At 41.6% G+C, this 22016-nt stretch overlaps 3 protein-coding genes across 4 annotated transcripts in view; 2 read left to right on the top strand and 1 right to left on the bottom strand.

Annotated features, from left to right (window-relative positions):
- Positions 1-4381, bottom strand: part of MRE11 (MRE11 homolog, double strand break repair nuclease) — a 28484-nt gene extending 24103 nt beyond the window's left edge. Inside the window, exons 1-2 of the mRNA XM_062567327.1 lie at positions 4334-4381; positions 3819-3922 (exon numbers count right to left, since the gene is read on the bottom strand). Of these exons, the coding sequence (XP_062423311.1) occupies positions 3819-3838 (20 nt within the window). The 5' untranslated portion in view covers positions 3839-3922; positions 4334-4381. The remainder of the gene's footprint in view (positions 1-3818; positions 3923-4333) is intronic.
- Positions 4382-4502: 121 nt separating this feature from the next.
- ANKRD49 (ankyrin repeat domain 49) lies at positions 4503-7299 on the top strand. Of its 2 annotated transcripts, none has more exons than XM_062577841.1 (3): positions 4503-4550; positions 4773-5040; positions 5885-7299. In XM_062577841.1, exons 2-3 carry the CDS (start codon positions 4786-4788, stop codon positions 6344-6346), a joined length of 717 nt encoding a protein of 238 aa, XP_062433825.1. In that variant the 5' UTR covers positions 4503-4550; positions 4773-4785; the 3' UTR covers positions 6347-7299. The 2 variants fall into 2 exon arrangements, with proteins under 2 accessions (XP_062433825.1, XP_062433831.1); XM_062577847.1 differs by lacking the exon at positions 4503-4550 and adding an exon at positions 4551-4590.
- Positions 7300-10767: 3468 nt separating this feature from the next.
- C1H11orf97 (chromosome 1 C11orf97 homolog) lies at positions 10768-15445 on the top strand. The gene is made up of 3 exons (XM_062577828.1): positions 10768-10864; positions 11456-11560; positions 14321-15445. Exons 1-3 carry the CDS (start codon positions 10768-10770, stop codon positions 14458-14460), a joined length of 342 nt encoding a protein of 113 aa, XP_062433812.1. The 3' UTR covers positions 14461-15445.
- The last annotated feature ends 6571 nt before the right edge of the window (positions 15446-22016 follow it).

Raw genomic sequence — 22016 nt, 5'->3', positions numbered from 1 at the left:
CAAATTCTTTTGAGGGAATTATTCTGACCAGCTGAGTGAGAGGAAATAATCAGTAAAGACACAGAACTAGTTCGGCACGCTGCAGGAAACAGAAGCCCCTGGCTAGCAAGTGGTCCAAACTGCGATTATAGTAACGCAGGAGACAGAGCCACATGCCAAACCAGACTCCAAAATTTAATAGGAGCAATTAGGGCATGCAGAGATCTAGGAATAAATTGGAGTAAAGTACAAGAATGTAGACAGCAACTAGACAAACAGCCTAGTGACTTCCGGAGATGGCTTCAGCAAACCTTGCTAAAGTATGGGGGAATGACCCCACAAAACTTCAATGATGCACTTGCAATTAGTGTTTTTGTAGATCAAGCAGTCCCTGATATACAAAAATATTTTAAGAGCATATGTGAGGCTGCCAAGGGGAGACTTTTCAAAAGATAAAGTGTAGCAGCGTTTGTTTATGATGGACAAAAAGCAAAACAGAAGGTTGAGCAACAAATGAAAGAAAGCAGAAGAACAGGAAGCAGATTTACTGGCAGTGGACCTAGCAAAGAATTTGCAAGTGGAAGAAAGGGGTTGAAAGAGGAAAAACTAAGCCCAGGAAACAAGGGAAGGAATTCAGAAAGGAGAGAAGGGAGAGAGTGTTATTATTGTGAGAATTTAGGACACTTGCAATGGAAATGCTGCCTTCAGCCATGAGGCCTGACTAGGGGAGGAAATTATCAGCACAAAGAGATAGCGCAGGAAAGAAAACACTCACAGTGACTAAAGGAGGGAGATTCTGACAACTCTTGAGGGACGGAGGAATATTCGATTTTTAGTATGTGGGGCATTCAACTGGATGAGAAGGGACACACAGTAGGAAAAGTAGAGGAGTAAGTCAAATTTTTAGTGGATAAAGGAGCCACATTTTCTCTCTTAAATTTTACCCCAAAAGGATCCAAAACCAAAGATATGGCATTAATACATGGAGCCACTGGAGGAGGGGAGAGAAATTTAAGTAGGCCTCTATTAATAGCAATAGGAAACAAAAGCATATAGAGGAGATTTGTATTAGCTGAAGAATTGCCAGCATGTTTCCTGGGAAGGGATCTTTTGTAAACCCTAGATACAGAATTGTGCTTATCATCCAAGGGAATGGATTTAATAATTATGGGAATGAGTGTGATAACTGAAAGTCCAAACACTGGAGTGCAAGTATCCGAAGCATTAAAGTCAGTACCCACTGCATTATGCAGTAAAACCAATACTGACTTGGATTATTAGTTTCAGCCAAAACTACGGTCATAAAAACAAAAGGAGAAGTCCAACCACCTATAAAGCAATACCCTATTCCACAAGAAGATGAAAAGGGTATAGAGAAGCTCAAGGGTTTTTGAAAGTTATGTATATCCCCATACAATTCTCATTCTCTCGGTAAAGGAAAAAAAAAAAAAAAAGAGGATCCAGAATATCGCTTTGTACAAGATTTGCGAGCTATCAATCAACGTGTGGCAACTCCTCACCCAGTGGTACCTGATCCCTCCACTATACAAATACTCCATTGGGCAAAATGTTTTACTGTAATTGATTTAACTGCTGCTTTCTTTAGAATCCCACTTGATGAAAGTAGCCAAACCTTATTTGCTTTCACATGGAAAGGGCAACAATTAACATGGACTCACCTCCCGCAAGAGTTCATTAGGGAATGATTTAAAGGATATCAAATTACTGAGGGGATCAGCTCTAGCAGAAAAGATACTGCTTTAGCAGAAAAGGGTTACTGTACATCTTCATCTAAACTGCAGCTGTGTCAAAAAGAGGTGGAATACTTAAGAGTTCATTCTAAAAGAAGGGCAACAACCAGTAGACCCAGAAAGAGTAGATGCTGCAGTAAAACTCCCTCATCCAATAACAAAGAAGCAATTACAAGGATTCCTTGAAGCTATGGGATTTTACAGGCCATAGACTCCCAGGTTGGGAGAATTAACAAAACCCCTAACAGAGGCAACAAGGCAGAACCAATTGCGTGCAGCCCTGAGAGAGAGTAGGCTTTTAAACCCTAAAAGGAGCTTTACCATCTATACCTACCCTCAGAGTCCTGGATTATACAAGACCTTTCAATTTGCTTGTACATGAATGAAACGGAATAGCCAGTGGAGTGATAATCCAAAAACTAGGGTTCCACTAAAGATCAATTGCATATTATTCTGCTCAGTTAGATGTGGTTATAGTGGGGGCATCAGCTTGTACCAAAGTGAACAGAGCTGAGCTAGTACTAACAGACTGCCCCAGCTCCTGGGAATGACAGGAAATAAAGATAGGATGCCGGATGATCAGTGGGTCCAGTCATGAAAAGGCAACTCAGATCTCTGTGACCATCACCAAAACAAAAGGAAAGGAAGGGAAAATTTGTGTCACTGGAAGACTGGACCGCTGGTACAATTTTACCTTAATACAACCTGTTTTCGTAATTTACCTGTGCCTGTGACAGCGTGAGGCTATCATTTAAATTTAAAATAGGCATTACTGAGCTTAGTAATTATCCACCCCAACTGTAATTGTTTCCTCCAACATAAATCCCTGTACTGTTATAAAGGGTAGAAAAAGAATCTATCCCCACAGTCTTCTAAAATTAGACTATATGTGATCAAACATACAGCCCAACACTGAGTACAATTTAATACACCATAGTCTCTTAAACAAGTAGAATTATTGATGCAAATTAATATCTCTACAATCAGGCTGAGCTGTTCACCATTCCTAAGCACATCCCATGTGGGATGGTCAGCCTGATTGCACAAGTGAACCCTCATCTCTCCAAAATGAACAAGGAGAGATGTGACTAGCATTATAGGAACAGGATTAGAAGTTCTGAATAGTATAGATGCTGAAGTGCTTGTAAATAAGCCAAGCACCACAGCAAGTGATTTGCACAAATTAGAACATCCATTGCAGTCTTCCGTTAGCATTAGGAACTAAGCAATGGAACAATACTCTATCCATCAGAGCATAGAGTGTTGGCCCAGCAAAAAAGAAGGCAAACTGCAAATTTTAACACATGCATTGTACAGAACAACAAGGATTTATTGTGAAAGTAATACCATCAAAGCCCAAGACATTTGTCTTGACACTGAACAAAATATCTGTCATTTTGAAATACATCCCTATGAAACTCCTGAAACTATACTTTTATATATTGGAAAAAAAGATGCGTTTGTACAGGAACCCTCTGTGATCTTGTACTTGTAGGTAACATTACTATAGCTTTAAGTAATCACTCAAATATTTGTGTCTGCAACTTCACTAAAATTACTGGATGTGACTTTGATAAGATGTAACAGGAGCTGAATAATTAATTACTGCAATCTCGCTATACATTGAGTCAAGATTTATTGCCTACTCCTATTGGATTGAATCTCTAGCATCAGTGAAAAAACTACTACAATACGATGACCTGTATCAGCTGCTAGAACACATCCAAAATAAGACAAAAAACTCTGATCACCGTTCATCATGATGAGGAAGAGAGATACCATGTCTTGTAAAGAGTGAAGAAAGATGGAGAACATCATTGGTGGAAAACTCTCCTTGGATGGTCACCAACCACAACAGGGACTTATAACCACATGTTGCACCCAGTAGTAGTTATGTTAAACTTAATTGCATTATGTCTATTACTTACAGTCATATTAGACATAAAATTATGGAGAGCATACTTATATGCCTCAAAATACTTCAAGAACTCCACTTCAAGTATTAGTGGGAATGCATACTAAAAACAAAGGGAGGACAGTTAAAGACTTTCATACAACAGCGTAGAGCTGAGGACAACAGGAGCTTACTGTGAGTTGATGGAACTCATCTTTCTGCTGAGACTCCTCACCAAGAGGCTCCAGACACAGCTTAGTAAATCAGGTCAGAGAACGTCTGTCTAGCTTCGTAGATGCTAAGTAACATTTAAGAGAGAAAAACGCAAACGAATTATAATCAAAAGCACAATAAACGGAGCTGTCAATTACCCAGGCTTTTAATAGTAAGCATTCCCTAAAAAAAATAAAACTAAAAAAAAAAGGAAACAAAAATGCCCCTCCTCTAAGGCCAAGACACAAACCAAGAAAAAAAAATAAATAAAAATAATAAAAAAGAAACCCAAGCTCGGGTAAGGAAGCTTAGCTCAGCCACTGAGGGCCGCACAACGCACACCACTGCGCGGTGCACAGCCGGGTCAATTCCGGCTCGCACCGGCGTGCGGGGGCGGAGACCCCCAAGCAGGCCCTAACGGCTCCCCAAGGCAATGGCGCGGCCACCGGAGCCCGGCCGCCTCGGCAGAGCTGCCCCGCGCCCCAGCCTCTCTCACCCCGCAGGCCCAACGCGGCCGCTGGCTCCCGCGCGCCGTTTCCATGGCGCCGAGAGGGGCGGGGCGGGGCGGGGCCCGCGCCACGGCTGCGCGAGGCTCTCGCGAGAGCCGCCCGCCTGGCGGGTAAGAGTTGTGCGATTGGTCGGTTGGGAACGCCGATCCCGGCAGCCGCCTGCGTCACTTGCAGCGGGGCGCGCAGGGCGGAAGCGGCGCCGCGGTGAGGGGCGCGCGGGCGGCGGACGTGCCTCTGTGCCTCCGTGCGTGGGCGGCGCCGCCCCGGGAGGTCGCCGTGGGCGGGGGGCGGCGGGTGCGGTCCCCTTTGCGGCAGGGAGGCGGGAGGGGGTCGAGCGCGGGGGCAAGCTAAGCACGAAACTGCGGAAAGAATCGTGATAGCAGCGGGAGAGGAAAACATTAAATACTGCGTGTCTGGTTGCTACAGGTGCTAGGTGAAAATGAGCCAAGGTGAACACTTAGGTGAGGAAGAGGACAGTGAGCAGTTATCGGATTTTACAGAGAACTTCAACCAGCTTGAATTACTGGAAACGCACAGGCACTTGATTCCTGTAGGAACTCAGAGTTGTTGGTCAGGACAGTCTGAAGATGAAGAGGATGAACAAGAAAAAAGCGAGGAATGGTATGAAATGCAAGAAAAAAAAATGGAAAAAAATCCAGAGAAATTGCTACTCTGGGCTGCTGAAAACAACCGGGTAAATCTTTCATTTTCCTCACATGCATCATTGACAATAATATTATCTTGTATAGATACCTAAAATTTCTTCCATGAACAAAAAACCTACGTGTACTTTATTTTATCTCTCTGAACTGTGTTTGTCAAGATTTTTCAAATCATTCTGTGTAAAATATTGTTGTTCATAGTACACCCACCCACCCCTGGGTAAATTAGTTTTCAAAACAAAAGTTATGTTTGTAGGTCCAGTAACAGCACTGTTCTTAAACTGCTATAAACAGAAAGCATGCTAGATTCTTTCCTCACAGAGAGTAACCTTTTTAATTGAGGTGAAAGGAGTGTGTCTGAAATTTTATTTTTATCCAAAGCTACATATATAGGGAATACAGTATCTGTTTTCCTGTCTTTTTAGCGCAAAAAGGTTTTTTATTCTTCAAAGTGGAGGAGAAAAGACCAAAATTCCTATTAGGTAGCTTATTATACCCTTATGTGCATTCCTTTTCATTAGTTGTTTGTTTTATACAAACAAGATTCATTTACACTGTTATGGAGGTATTAATTTCTATATAGTTATTTGGGAAAGGGTCCAAGGCAAAGGCACTCCTAAAGCACTATAACTTAATGCTAAAAAGTAGTGGGGGGGGGAGGGGAGGAATTATTGTTGTGTATTTTTGTGCGAGACTACTGATGCTTTATCTTTAAAAGAACTAGTGACAAAAAAGATGTTTTTATTTTTAAATTTCATGTTGAACAAAAGCTTTTTGGAGACTAATGGAAACTTCCTGTAACACTTCTTTTAGAACAGTAAAAGCCTTATCTCACTTGCAGAGTTTCATATTAAATTATCTGTTTTCTTTACATAGCTGAGTACAGTGCGAAGGCTTCTTTCCCAAAAGCTAGCTCCAGTTAATGCTCGTGATGAAGATCAATACACTCCTCTCCATCGAGCTGCCTATAGTGGGCATTTGGACATTGCACATGAATTGGTTGCCCAAGGCGCAGATGTTCATGCGTTGACAGTGGATGGCTGGACACCTCTGCACAGTGCTTGTAAGTGGAATAATACAAAAGTGGCTTCATTCTTACTTCAGCAGGGTGCCGACATCAATGCTCAGACAAATGGATTGCTGACACCATTGCATATTGCTGCAGGAAACAAAAATAGTAAACAAACTCTTCTACTTTTACTGATGAATCGCTATGTGAAACCAGAACTGAAAAATAACTTAGACGAAACTGCTCTTGATATTGCTAGGAGGACTGATGTATATCACTATCTTTTTGAAATAGTAGAAGACTGCATAAATTGTGTATCAAATTCTTAAAAGTTGTAAAAGCTTGTAAATCTGAGTTTTACTTCCTCTTGATTGTAATACAGGACTCTGTGCTCAGCAGTGGTAGTCTGTCCGTTCTTAACAAGGATTTAATTGGAGATATGTTAATATTCTTATAAATCAAAATGTCTTTTTTTCTGCAGTTTAGCTACAGTAGCCTCACACTTTGAAGTGTGATCACTGTTATTCATGGTATTCAGAAAGTTTCAGTGAATTTAGTAGTTTTGTTAGAGAAATACTGTGAGAAAAACCTTGCAAATAGTTAACAAGACTCAAGGACAAGGGGGAGAGAAAAACAGTACTGCAAAGGATAACCAGCTCCGGCTAAAGAACCTTGATGAAACCACAGCGCTTTGAAGAATGTGAGGGGTAGGTAAGACAAAAACAGCAGAATAACCCAGAAGTGACCTTAGGTTCATTAAGGCTTATTAACATATTAAACTACACACCCCTAAATGAATAATGAGATGGAAATGGCATGATAATGATGTTACCGCCTCTTCTTCGCTTCATATGGTAATTAACAAGAATGTGAAAGCGCAAGCGCAGAGCAATTACCTGATGTAATGAAACTGTAACCAATAGAAAGATTTGTATAAAATACTCCCTAAAAAGTGTGTATAAATCAAGAATGAGAGAGGGAGAAGGAGTGCTAGCTTTGTGGATTTACCACCTAGCACCCATCTCTGCGCAGAAATGAAATAAACCAATATCTCGACCCTGTGTGTCTATTGGTTGCTTGCACACCGGGTAACAGAACCCAGATTTTGGGACAGCAGTTTCAGTGAGTCTTCACTTACCTAGTGCAAATTTAGAGGGACCTACTGTAATTAATCCCAAACAGTAATGTCTTTTAAAGCAGGAGGGAAAACTAGAATATTTACTTCATGTGAAAAAAATTGTCTTGGTTATGCCAACTTTATTAAAGCTCATTTGGAACTTAATTTTTGAAAAACTTAACTTTTTCAAAGATTGTCTGAAAGCTCAGGATGAATGTAACTTATTTGGGGGATACACCAAATATTTGGTGTTCTTAGTATAAAGCTTATTATAAAATATTTAAGAGTAAATATTATGTTGACGTATTTTTAATTGAAAGCAAATTGAATTGCATTCAATAATGAATGCAATTGCTTGTTCATAATCAAAAGTGTTACTCATAGAATGCTGAAGTAGTTTCAGTTTATTTTTCCTGATACTTCAGAGAAAATCATTTCACTGAAAAGATCTTGTTTGCTTTTCTTTGCAAATTACTTAAGCTTTACTGCCACAGATATGGCATTAGCTGGAAAAAGTGAGCTTTAACTCTATGAAGATAAACAGTCAACACGCTATTTTTCTTGATTTAGTTATAATGAACTTGGTGCAGGATACAATCAACTGTGTTTCTGCTCCATTTTTGAAACCCTACAGAGAATCTCTTATTCCGACTCAAATACTAGGATGCCAGCATGGTTTAAAAACATCACTAGTATTTCTTACGCAAAATTCCCTAATTTCCAGACAGTTCTGTTCTTATCATTTCCTTATTTGATGCATTTTTAATTCATGATAGCTAGTAGTGCCAACACTAGGCACTCAAATGTGAATTGGGCTTCCAAAAGTCCTGATGTTGATTTGACTGCCACTATTTAACCAAACTGGAAATGTATTATTTTTCAGTTTACAACTGTGAGTCCTTTAGCATGCAGCTGAATGCAGGCTTTCATCTGCAGTCATGCAAGCTAGGACCTCACTTTTTTACAACAAAAGCTAGATTATTTGAGTATTTTTGTGACTCTGAGTTCAAGGACTTTAATGAATAGGCTAAGTTCACCCAAAGATTTGCAGGGAAAAATCAGAAGTTTTGCTACTACTACATGATTCCTTCTTTCTGCTTTTCCCAATGACTAACTCTATGGAATAAATATATCCAAATGCTGTTAGACCCTGAGCAAGTTTCTTTCATAGCTGTCTAAAGAGATGCCCTTTAACTTGAATAACATACTGTAATTTCAGCTGATCCTGCCTTTACAGAGCTATAGCTAGCTAATCACGGGACTACGTCACTCTTGGGCTGCACTTTTGTCACCCAGGATCCTAATCAGCAACTGTCTATCAACAGCAACTGTCTATTAATAAAATGGGTTTTATCACTCCTGCTAGAATTAGTGTTCGTCTGAGGTCTATATTCTACAGTCTTAACTCTGTTTTGTAAGTTTGGTTTAACTTAGCATTACCTAAAGATTTCCTGCTATACCAGCATTACTGTTCACATCAGCTGCATTGATCAGCATCTCTCTGCTATTTTTTTTTTTTTTTTTTTTTTTTTTTTTTGAGAATTTAACATCTTTGGCTTATTCAGCTATCAGTGAGAGAGTGAGAGGTCCATTAATATACAACTCCAGCACGTTTTTTGTTTGTTGTTTTTACTTGGCTCAAGTGCAAGTTTCAGACAAAAGTTACAACCACATGTAAGTATTCAATGAGTGAGTTTCTAAGGACCAGTATAGTACATCTCGGAACAGTTGCTCAGGCGAGTTTCCATCCTATCCCATCCTCCCCTAGATCAGAGTGGATTAGAAGGATACTGGCAGCAATTCAGCAATGCTGTTAGCCCAGCATGTAATGTGTAAAGCAATGGATGAGAATTGGACACCAAAGTTTTTCCAGTGAGAACAGCATGCTGTATGATTCTGATCTTTCCCATCTATAATTTAGGACAAGAGAAACTTGTTTCTATTTGTAAAGTGAATAGAAGATTTGAAGTACTATCACTATTAAGTACTTTAGCAAAACATTTTGTTGGCCTGCATGGACATCCTAAGTGATTCCCCCCAAGTTCCTTCTAGATGCCACTAATGCAGACTTGATGCTCATTTTTAATAGTAGCAGCCAGTAGGGCTGAGATATGTTGGTTTGCGTTTGGTCCTCTGATCAGGCACCCATGAAGATCATCTCCGCTACACCAACTTTCTACAGCACCGTTCAGCCTTTCTGTCAGAAAATACAGAACCACCTTTGAAAGATTATTTTTAATGGTTGGTATTTTGGAAGTCTGGTTTCTGGACATCTGTAAAAGATGAATGCACCTTGAAATGCATCAAGTAAAAACACAGAAATGTGCGTTGTATGCATGTTGCTTCACTTTTCATTTGTAATTATGTTTTAAGCTTTTATTAAGAACTTTGTAAGTTTTAGGCAGTGAACAAGTTATAACACCAAGCTTCTAGAACACATGTATTGCTAAATCTAGCAGCTATAGAAGGATATACAAACACATTAATGTATCTTATTATTTGAAAAAGCAGATAGACAGGTTCAAATTTCCAAAATTATTTGTTGCACTGGAATTACTTATTACACTGTGTGTTTGTGTAACCGGACATGGTTTACATCTTTTGTATTCTCACTTTCTGCTGTGTGCAAGGTATGACTTTGACAAAGTGTGTCTCTCTGCCTGCTTCTGCCATCTGGTGGCACTCCTCATTTACTACAATAATTACTCAAATTCCAATGCTCCACTCAAATTTCAAAAAAAAAAAAAAAAAAAAAAAAAAAAAAAAAAAAAGGTTAAACAGCAGCAAAATGAGGAGAGTTGAAACTCTACTTCACACCTATAAATAACTTATGCCCTAAGATGCTTCATTTTATAAAGGGCATTATTAAAATCAAGCTGATGCTTTTGACTGTTAGCTCTGCATCATGCATCCAAATAAAAATAAAGTAAGACAAATCCAGTTTTATCAACCCGCTGCTTCTTCCCTTTGGATGAAGAAGGCAGGCTCTCTTTTTAAACCACGAGGCCGCGGCCATACTCGGAGTGGGTACAAACTAGATCAACGAGGGCCATGTGTGTGGTACCCAGTGAGGTGGCCTGGCACAAACCAACTCCTTTTTTAACCAGCTGCTTGATTTTGAGGTTGTGACCCGCTGCGTGTCCAAAGCAGGTGCAAACGCAGCCGTGAACTGGCGTCCGTCCCACGGCGCAGCCCTGGGGCGGTCTGAAACGGGACTCGGCGCCGCGGGCTCAGCCGTGGCACAGTCGACGTGCTAATACGACTGGGTGAGCATCGCCCCAGCAGCCGGTCGTTACCCGCGGCGTGCGGAAGGGGTGAAAGGCCTCAAACGCGGGCGCAGAAGGCGAAGGGCTGGCTCCTGGCCTGGCGTCCCCGGCAGGACGCGCCTCGCCGCCCCAAACGCAGCGGGCTGCCCCGCAGCCGTGGCGCCCCTAGGGGCGGCCCCAAGATGGCGGGGGCGGGGTTGGCAGCCCTAAGATGGCGGGGGCGGTGCCCCCGGAGCGGCTCCGAGGTGGCGGGGGCGGGCTGAGGGCCGCCCGCCGGGCAGCGCGGGCCGCCCCGCCCCGCCCCGCGCTCCTGTGGCAACCGGCCTGCGCGGCTGCCACCCGCCCGGGCGCGGCGGCAGCGGCGGCCATGCGGGCGGCGAGCGGGGAGCAGCCGGCCGTGGCGGCCGAGGAGGCGGGCGGCGGCAGCGGCCACGGCGAGACGACGGCGGGAGGCGGGCAGCCCTGTGAGCGCGGCGGCGCCCCAGCCCCCTCCCGGGCAGCGGGCCGCCCCAGGGCCCCGCGCCCGCCGCCGGTTGCTGCGAGGGGCCGGGTCTGCAGTGCGCCGCTCCGCGCTGCCTTCCCCCCCCGCCCCGCGCGGCTCCCTGTCGCGGCCGCCTGCGGGCACGTCGCCTCACGGGCGCCCCCATCCAGCCCTCCCTCGCCCGCGGGCGGTGGCCGCTGTCTTGCTCGGGGGCTCTCGCCCCGCCGCCGCTCTCCACAGAGCGCGGCTGGGGGCCGCGGGGCAGGAAGGGGCCTCATCCAGCGCCGAGCCGTGGCTCGCCCCCGGCTCCCGCCTGCCCTCGCCCCGCCGCGGGTCACCGTGCAGCAACGCTCCCTCTCCGGACACCTGCTGCGGCCGGCTGCGCCGCCGCCGCGGCTTCGGGCAGCTGGGGCCTGCCTGGACGCCATCACGTAGCTGTACATGATGCGCGTTGAAGTGCGTTAAACGTGCTTGCAAGTACAGCAGCATGAAATGAAATTACACTCGGCAAAGCGTGTTAGCATTTGTTAGGTTTTAAAATAACTGCTTCTTTTGTAATGTGTTTTACAAACAGGGAAGAAATTTGTATATGTTGAGCCATCTAGGAGAGTTAAAGAAATACTTGAAGAAGAGCTTTATTTTCGGAAAGAAGAATGTCACATTAAACATCCAGCTGCAGGTAACTGTCACTGTCACCAAGTGGAAAGTGATTGTCAGGGCAAATGAAATGAGAAGAATCGCATATAGTCTTTATTAGGTGTTTTTAGCCTGAACTTAGAAGAGCATAGAGAACACAGGTAATTCCATGACAGTTTAATAAAACAGAAACAAGTATCAAACGGTAGGGAGGTTATGTTACTGCTTTCTTTGAAAGAACTGCTTTAGTTATGAGGATACTACATCCAATCCTGCTGTTCAAAACTGAAGTTGCTATTGTAAAGAAAATATTCAGATAAAAATGATAAGGCAGGAAAAACAGTGAAAAAATATTAGGAAATCAGCCTTGCTTAGGCAACTTAAAGGTTTTGGAGAGACTTGATTACAGTAGGCAAATAAGGAAAGTTGCGTGAGAGGGTGGAGAATCTTTGGTCTCGAGACAAAAGTATTACAAGCTCCAAGAGCTGGAGGTAAAATCAAAGTAGAAATAATTAGCAATTTTTAACAAAAAATTGCTACAATACAAAAAATTGGAACAATTTAACAACAGTCAGTTAGGATCTCAACTTCTAACACAACTTTTAAATATTTTCAATTTAAACTTTTAGGTCTGGTCCTCCAAGCTCATTTACTAGTCTTGAGGCAGGAATCAGTATGTAGCCCTGTGACCCATGTAGAATGTTAACTTTCATCATGAAGGGGGCCTCTTGAAGCCATAACATCTATTAATCTGATTTATAAAATTTATTTTTTTGGAAATTTGTGGTGTTTAAGGATAACTTAAACACCTTGTGATGTTTAAGGATAAGGATAACCTATCTGGTTGACTGTCAGATCTCACTGCCTTTACTAGCCAACCAGGTACCTTGGTGTGCAGTCCAATGAGTAAAGCTGGTTATTGCACAGCTTCCCTTATTAGCTTATTATAGTGGTGGATGTGTTAAAAATTCATGTCTGCATTCTAGTTTTGATATGCATGATTCAACTTTTTGCTTTTCTTAGTTATATAGTGCCTTTTTTAGTATCGAGGGCATTCTTTCAGAGGAATTAATTTGTATGCTATAATAAAGATCACTAATACTCAGTGGTTGATAGGCTAAACAGTTTAAATTCGTAACATGTTTGTGTAAAAATTTTGTTTAGCACTTAATTTGGTCTCATGTGCTCTTACAAATTGTTTTGCCTCCTCTTTTAAAGTGTAAATAACAAATCTGATGATTTTATTTCAGTATTTCTACCACATGTGGCCTGTACAGAGAGAGAATCATGTACTTATGTTAACTTTTCTACTGGCATCTGGAAATTACATTAGCACTACAGCCTTGAACTATTTGTTGATTGATACTGTTGCTCCACAATATCCCATTCTGTAGCCCCAGGTTCTCTTCCTGAGAGTAAAGCTGTTTATTGCTTATATTAACATGCATTTTGTTAGAGTAGGCCCACTATTAGCTCTCTTAATCCTTACATCTTTCATAAATGTAACAGCAACAATTTTATCTTTATTTCTGAATTTGGAAGATCTGGGAAAAAATGTTGGAAAAAAGTCATCCTGATTTGCTCTCATGTAGGATTGAGATTCAAGTGTGATTTTACTAAGAATGATTTTAAACAGTTGGATTCATAGATGAAAATGTACAAAAGTTAGGTGATGTAATCAGTATCCTATCAGGTGTAATGACTATTAGACCTGTAACTCCACAGCTGTGATTCTTCTCCTCTAGGCAGTACAGCGCACACTTTGAAATGGACTAGTTAGGTAGGCTCTGTATATAGTAAATGGAGAGAAAAAGGCACTTTGAAAACACAGTTGGTCTGAGTTGACCTATACTGATCTTTGCATGAATTATGCTATAAAAGTGCCCATTCTTTTTCTATTGACTGTAAAGGAGATCTGGACAACTAGCTCAATTGCTGATGTTAACTTTGGTCTGATGCTGCTGCTCCTGTTATCTAATGTTACTAAGAGCTTAACACATCCATGGTTCACTATGTTCATCTGCCAGTGAATCAGAATTGTCTGGATGGTTTCAATTTAATCATATGAATTGATACTACCACATATGTTCTCAAGATTTCTGGAGATCCCTTAGTGAAATGTATGTGTATGTTTTATCTGAATTAGTTCAGATAAAATAGAACCACTACAAAAACATTCTTTACAAAGTTTATTCTTTACGGGGTTTACTGCTGTGTATAATTAGGCCAATTAGATGGTGATGTGCGTATTATTCAGCAACTATATTGTTCCTTTTTTGTCTCCTGTGCACATATGTAGAGTTAGAGATGCTCCTCAATTGGCCTGTCGTCAGGTTGGGCAGTCACTGATTTACACTATGTAGATGATTAGTAAGAAAGTTACTGTTTTACTAAGATTAGTACAATGTAACCTTGTTACAAAATTAGCTTTTCTTGTTCTGCAACGTTTAAGGGGAATTTATTAGGACATTTGCTCTTCCTATATGACTGATATATCATAATGGAGTCATTTATGGTATTTCTTACACATCATAGATCGGCTGCACCTGGCTTATATTAGGAGTGTAGTAGTCTTAAACTGTTATATAAATAGTACAGAGATTTACACATTTAGCAGTCTGAATGCTCTCTGAAGATGCCTTTCACTGAATATGGAGGAATATTATGGTGTTCTTAACTATTTCTAATTATTGACTAAGTATTCTAAGTATTGACTAAAGGGGTTATCTTTAAACAGTTACATTAATTCTGGACTGAAGCTGGAGTAATCAGTTATAATGGTATTATTTTAACAAATTAACAGTGGCTCTGGAAGGAATTTGGAGTGTGAAAAAGAATTTCTCCATGGGAGGCCTGAAACCAGCATCTCAGAACAGAAACAGTTTACTTTTACAACCTAAATTCTACTCGAGGCATGAAGGAATGAAAAGTAAGAGTCAATAATCAAAAATTTTCACTGTAACACCTCTTTTTAAAATAGCAGAGTGATACTATTTTATAATTCATAGACATCTTTTTACTGGACTGTAAGTCTATTTTCTCCAAGGCCATTACTCATCTCTTCCTTTAGCAAGTAGCTGACAGACTTCGGATCTTTGCCTTAGAAACCTGTTTAGAACTGCTATGTTCAGTCACCTTTATCTCATATTCTGAAACTTTTCTAAAGCATTAAGAATAATCACTTGTTTCCTACTGATGAACAATGACTTTCATGTACAGATAATGAAGCTTGCATTTCTTAACATCCTGCTTTAATCAGTTCAAATGTTTGCGTACCTACTGCTGTAGCAAGCCGTCCTCCAATACCTATCCTGAAGAAAAGAGATGGATCTGGGTATGATTTTGGCATCTTAGTGTTTGCCTGTTATGGTTAGTGGTGCTCTGAAGCATATAGCTTTTAAATTCACTGGGGCGTTGCCTTTGCAGAGTACCCGTTCCTTCCAGGCTAGTAGATACTAGCGTAGTCTTTCTCAATGTACCCAGCTTCTCTCTTTCTTGGAAATGTATTAACTCTGTAGAGGGGAGAGAGAAAGAGATAGAGAGAGAGAGAGAGAGAGAGCGAACGAGCGAGCGTGCAGGACAACCCAAAGGAAATGTGGAGTTCATAAGCTGTATAAGAAGAAAATTGTTCATTTTGTGAACTTGCAGAATATATGAGGCTGCTCTTCACGTTCTTGGGGACTAGTGGCGTTAAAATACGGCTGCATGACTTTATTTTCAGCACTTCTTTTCTCCTATCTTTATCTTGTGAACTCTGGAGATAGTAGCATCTTAAGGACTAGCCCCTTTTGGCCATAAATGATTGACTAATACACAAATAAGACATCCTGAATATATCTAATTTCTATTTTCTTTCTTCCCTTCAAAGTTAGCATTCTGTACTCTATAATATGTTCTACAATAAGTTTAGATATGCTGTGCTACTTTATCTAGCTACCTTAAAATGAGATATAATTCTGAAACAAAATCTATTAAAAAAAACTCTTCATCATAAAATATGTGCTAATTTGTCTTGTTTTGGTATGCACTTTTTCCTTAGGATAGGCTTCATGAAAAGCAGCATCTTCATTTTTGAAGAACACTGGGCAGGGCAGAAGCACCTGTGATTATCACTCCTACAACTGTCATTTCTTACAAAAGAGTCCCAAATTTCAAAAGTGTAAAATGCTTATACCAGTTAAATAATAAAATAGTAAAGGTATTTATATGGGCACTTACCAGCATTGCAACTAGAAGGGATAAATGTGCAAGGACTCCACAACCAGATCTATTTGTTAAGTTTTACACTACTAACATATCATAATATTAATTTTGTACCACAGCATTGTCTGGATATGGAAGTTATGAGTGTAATTACAACAATAGCATGAAATAAGTTATTAATAGTATAAGAACCCAGTATAACCCAATATAGCATTCTGCCATGGCTGCCTTTACTCTAGAGGTGATACTTGCACAAATATTTTGGTTATAGAGTAGACCTAGTCTATGTCAGCTACTAACTGCAGTCACCAAGCCAAATAAATCTTAGTCAAACCGTAAGTAGTATGGTCAAAGAATACCTCAGAGCTCGGAGACAATTCTAAAACTCAACTTCGTTCGTTCTAGTGAAAGCGCACACAGTTTTCAAAGATCCTAATTGCCTCCATTTCCCATTAAGTTCCATGAGAGAAGCACAGCTTTTAAAAACAAGCAGTTCATTCAAGATGGTTTTGGTGCTGAAATTCATGATATCTGTTGGTTTTCCTTTTGGAATCCAGATGTACTGTTGTTTCTAGGGACTACCGCTAAGAGACAAGTGATGTCTCTCCTCAGTAGCTATACTGACTTTTCTGCAGCACAACAGGCAGGTAATGACAGAGGGCATGGTAGAGAAAATAAAGGAGAGGAGGAGAAACTGGAAGCAATCTGGCTTCAGCTCCTATACTCACTAGTCCATTTGCATCCACACTTCACATTTTGTGAGAAGAACTGGGCAAAAAAATGAAGTGATAATATACTAAGAGATGGACTAGGTACAGGCTGTGGAAATAGAACAAAAAAGAAGAGAGGTTTCTAAAAAGGAGGTGAACCTACCAGCTTCAGAGCAAGGAGGAAAGGCACCTCCCAAAGGAAAAGGAAGAAGCATGGACAAGGGGAATGAGAGAGGAGACATAAAACAAAAGGTTAAGAATTTCTGAAGGGAACTGGAGATAGGAGAACCAGAGAGAAAAACTCACTGAAGTGCAGGAAAATGATGGAGAAATAAGAATAAGAGGGGGGGAAGAAAAGTATGCCCATGTGGCTGAATTTAGTGAAATTGATGCATTTATTTTTGCTTCTTCCTTTTACTGCCTTTCCATAAAATCCATCCTACAAGGTACATTTTAAGTGACTAGTGGCTGTGGGGGCTTCACTATGTAGGTGTTTCACCTGTCCTCATGGAGGATCTTGTTTTTTACAGATTGCTGAGCTCTTGTTGTGCAAATACCTGAGCCTATTTGATGTCTCAAAACAAACATCCCAAATCACTAGCTGCCTTTTGAAATGTAGATCCATATTTCTAAGATTTTGAAGGAAGTTCTGCTTAGATAGGGATTTATTCCCTCTTCCTTTGTTGTTGTTTTACTCATATCCTTATGCTGCCTTTCTTCAGATGTAGTAGCCAAATGCAGTTAGTATTTCAGTCAGTGATGAAAATGGCACACCCCAAAAGTCACTAAATCAGTCACTTGGGGACAAAAATTTGCTACAGTGAAAGCTGGCATTTTTATAGGCTTCTATGTTATATAAAATGATTCTAACTTCTAGCAGAAGATTGTAATGTAATTGTAGAGATGTCCTAACATTTTTTAGACTGAATCCATTTATTAAACCCAGCAGCTCAAAAGCCAAGAGTTTGTGTTGCACTATTTAACCTGATTTAATAAAAGCTTAACATAGATAAGCTTATGATGTCTGTATTTATATAAAATAGCCTACTGTTAAAGAATGATATAGGCATCATGGAACTGGAAATAACCTGTCACTTAACTCACACTGTTAACCATTATTGCAGTGAGGTGATATGGAATGATATGTATTTCTGCTATTATCACAGCACTTAGGAAACAATCACAGACCCTTCAAGGTAATGTACAAACACAAAACAAAAAAAATCATTTTGAAAGGTTGTGGGTGATTGAAGGAAGTTTCTGAGGATGGCAAGAAAGCAAATGTCACTCCTATCTTCAGAAACGACAAGAAGGAGGATCTGGGGAATTGCAGGCTGATCACCCTCGCCTTGATTCCTGGGAAAGAGCAAATAATCCTAGAAACTGTTTGCAACCACATGAAGAACAAGACGATTGGGAGTAGCCAGTATCTATTTATGAAGGAGAAACTGTGCTTCACTGACTGGACAGCCTTCTGTAATGAGATGACTGGCTTGGTGGACAAGGAAGAACCAGGAATGTTGTTTATCTTGACTTTAGCAAGGCTTTTGACACTGTCTCCCATAACTTCCATCTAGACGAACTGATGAATTACAGGCTGTGTTCTTCGACAGTGAGGTGGACTGGAAGCTGGCTGAACTGCTGGGGTCATAGGGCTGTGGTCAGCCTAGTCCAGCTGGATAGCTGTTACAAGTGGTGTGCCCCAGTGGCTGATACTGGGTCCAGTACAGTTTTCCTTATTAATGGATGATGGGACAGAGGGAACCCTCAGCAAGTTTGTAGACAGTACAGAACTAAGGGGAGTGATTCATACAGTGGATGGTTATGCTTCCATTCAGAGGGACCTTGACAGGCTGGAGAAATGGTTGGGGGGGAACCTCCTGAAATTCAACAAGGGAACTCCTGAATCTCACACCTGGGGAGGAATGACCCCAGGCACCAGGCATGCTGGGAAAGCATTAGGAAGAGCATTGCCTGCAGGTTGAGGGAGATGATCCTTCCCCTCTACTGAGCACTAGTGAGGCCACATCTCGAATGCTGTGTCCAGTGCTGGGCACTCCAGTTCAAGAGAGATATGGACTTACTGGAGCAAGTCCAGTGCAAGGCCACGAAGATTATTAATGACTTGGAGCATCTGTTGTTGAGGAGATTGTTTCAGAGAGCTGAGATTGTTTATCTTTGAGAAGAAAAGGCTTCTTTGGAGGCCTACGGCTAGCAGTGTCCCCAAGCGCTCAATACTGCGTCCAGTATTGTTCAACATATTCATCAGTGACCTGGATGAAGGGACAGAGTGTGTCCTCAGCAAGTTTGCTGATGTTACAAAACCGAGAGGAGTGACTGGTATATCAGAGGGCTATGCTGTCAATCAGAGGGCCCTTAGCAGGCTGAAGAGATTATGGGTAAAGAGGAACCTCATGAAGTTCAATAAATGGAAGTGCAGAGTCCTTCACCTCAGGAGGAATAACCTCATGCACCAGGAAAGACTCGGGGCAGACTTACTGGAAAGCAGCTCTGCAGAACTGGGGGTCCTCGTGGATGACAAGTTGACCATGAGCCGTCAATGTGCTCTAGTGGCCAAAAAGGCCAATGGTGTCCTGGGTTGCATCAGGAAGAGCTTTACCAGCAGGTTGAAGGAGGTGATCCTGACCCTCTACTCAGCGCTGGTGAGGCCACATCCGGAGTACTCCAGATGTGTCCAGTTCTGGGCTCCCCAATACAAGACATGGAGACATAGAGCGACTGGAGTGAGTCCAGCAGAGGGCTACTAAGAGGATTTAAGGGACTGCAGCATCACTTATATGAAAAAAGGCTGAGAGAATTGGGCCTGTTTAGCCTGGAGAAGAGAAGGCTGAAGGGGGAATCTTGCCAAAATGTGTCTTTGTTCAGTAATCTGAAAGGAGGGCATAGAGAGGATAGAGCCAGATTCTTTTCAGTGGTGCCCACTGATAGGATGAGAAGTAATGGGCACAAACTGAAACACATCAAATTCCATCTGAACATGAGGAAGAACTTTACTGTGAGGGTGACTGAGCACTGGAGAGGTTATGGAGTCTCCTTCCTTGGCAATATTCAAAAGCCATCTGGACACAATCCTGTGCAATGTGCTCTAGGTGAGCCTGCTTGAGCAGGAGGGTTGGACTAGATGATCTCCAGGGGTCCTCCCAACCTCAACCATTCTGCCATTCTGTGATTCTGTGAAGGCTATGGGGCAATCTGTAATGAAGGAGAAAAGACAGCATTTATGGGGTTGAGAAGTTAAGCTCCCATGATGAGTAAGGCCAAAAGCTGCTCTTCCACATGGGTACCAATGGTACTGCCAGGGTCGGAATTATGAGGAAAGGAGATGACAGCCCCCAGTGAAGTAAGGAGGTGGTAGACCAGGCTAGTAAGCAAAGGGTGCAGAGTGATGTGAAGGGGGAGAGCCCTTGAAAACAACAGAATATGGCAGAAATGAGCCCACCTTAAGTGTATACACAAGAATTGGGGAGTATCTACAAGACAGCATGATGGGGAAAACTCATACTTTTCTGGGAGATCCTGAGTGGGTGCCTCTCTGAAGTGCCTGTACCTAAATACATGCAGTATGGGGAACAAGCAGGGAGAATTAGGCATGTGTGCAGTTGCAGATCTCACTGGGATCACAGAGACATGATAAGATAGCTCACGCAGCTGGAGTGCTGCAGTGAATGAATACAGCCTCTTTAGGAAGGACAGGCTGTGTGAGGGAGCAATGGGAATGCATGGAGCTGTGTCTGTGATGGATGTTGAAGAGAACTGGGGTTGTTCAGCCTGAAGAAGGGAAAGCTCAGGAGGATCTTATCAATGTGTACTAGTGCCTGATGCAGGGGAGTGAAGATGATGGAGCCAGACTCTTCTCAGTGGTATCCAGTGAGAGTACCAGAGGCAATGGGCACGAACTGAGTTAAGGACATCTTTAAACATAAGAAAAAAGCTTTTTTACCAAGGAGTCATTGAACACTGGAATAAGTTGCCCAGGGAAGTTATGGAGTCTCCATCCTTGGAGATGCTCAAAATTCGACTGGACATGACACTGAGCTACCTGCTCTAGGTGACCATGCTTGAGCAGGGGGTTGGACCAGGCAATATCCAGGCCTTGCTTGGACAGCTGAAGGAGATCATGCCCAGTTTAATCATGTCCTTACTACACGCCACACTAAAGTTGAAGGTGCTTTTGTCATCTAACTGCTAGGTGCTATTGCCTGTGTGAAGGACAATATATGAACTTTCTCAGCTTCCTTCATATTACCGCCAAGTACCTGCTGTGCCCTAAGTCATTTTTCGGTTTCCTTGTCTCTAAGTAATGTTCTCATGACAAATAAGGTGTGAGTGAGCTTTTCCATTCAGACTGGAATAATCATAAGTTGTTATGCAATATAGCTAAGCTACTACTATAAAAAACACTTCTCCTTAAAATCATCATTGCTTGAAAGGGCTGAATTAAGCAGTGGAGATTAAACAAGCATCTTTTTTTTCCTTCAAAATACTTTCTCCTTTATTTTATTGTTGGTAGAAGCAGAGTGAGAGTGGTATCATTCTAGTAATCACGGAAGTACTTATAGGCAAACTTAATATATAACTTGGAGTAAAAACTGCATCCCTCAGCATTCTCTGAACTGATCTCTGTACTCCAGTGATTCAAAGAGACTCTATGCTGGCAGAAATGGCTGTGTTCCTGAAGCCAGTTGGAGAATTACAGATCTTCATCTTAAAATAATTTTACATATCCATCATCAGATTAAGCCTCAAGGTGCAGAGAGTTCTTTCTCCCTGAATTTATAAGCCTACCTTTCATCGTTCAGTGCTCAAAAAAACCCGAGCAAGATTGAAATCCATAATAATAGCTAACAAATATCCACAGAGCCAAATTTTGGCTTGCTTTTGGTAGGAGAGTTTTCTGCTCCAGGTTTGGCTCCTATTTATGAATAGCAAAGATGTTCACTGCAATGGCAGGTGGAAGAGCATTTGTGACAGTATTCTTGATTCACAGTGTGCTCAGCACATCTGTTCATGTCTGTGCCTTGACCTGGAAATGCCAGCTTTGCATAGATCTAATCCAACTCTTCTCACAAGCACAAATGGAACTGTAGCCAGGCAGAATATTTTAACATCACATTTCCTAAATGTGCAGTCATGTAGGCTTGCCTGTTCAGAGCTATTCATCCAATGAGGCAGGTATCAACTTTCAGCTGAATCTTTTATCTCTGGTCATATTTCAGAATTTTGAACTGCCAAGCAACAAGATCAAAATCCCAAACGTGAAACATTAAGTAAACAAATTATAGACATTTAAACATTATACTAAAATATAGCATGCGATTTATACAGAACAAAACTGATATCACTCTTTTTAACACTGGATTTAGTGCCTTACTTGGCAAAAATTTCCACTGAAACCACAGGAACTGTTTCTGAAGAAGAGATTTCAAAGTCATTCTTAGCATCATTTTGGTACCAGATAGTGTCCTGCCACTTTTCTAAGAAGGTCACATTGTTTTAGGATAAAAAACTCCACAGGATTGCCCTGGTTGATAGACTGTCTGGCTTGATAGCTGTGGCTGTAAATAC

The sequence above is a fragment of the Rhea pennata genome, chromosome 1 (assembly GCF_028389875.1).
Source record: "Rhea pennata isolate bPtePen1 chromosome 1, bPtePen1.pri, whole genome shotgun sequence".
NCBI lineage: Eukaryota > Metazoa > Chordata > Aves > Rheiformes > Rheidae > Rhea > Rhea pennata.
This window is presented reverse-complemented; position numbering and strand designations above follow the sequence as displayed.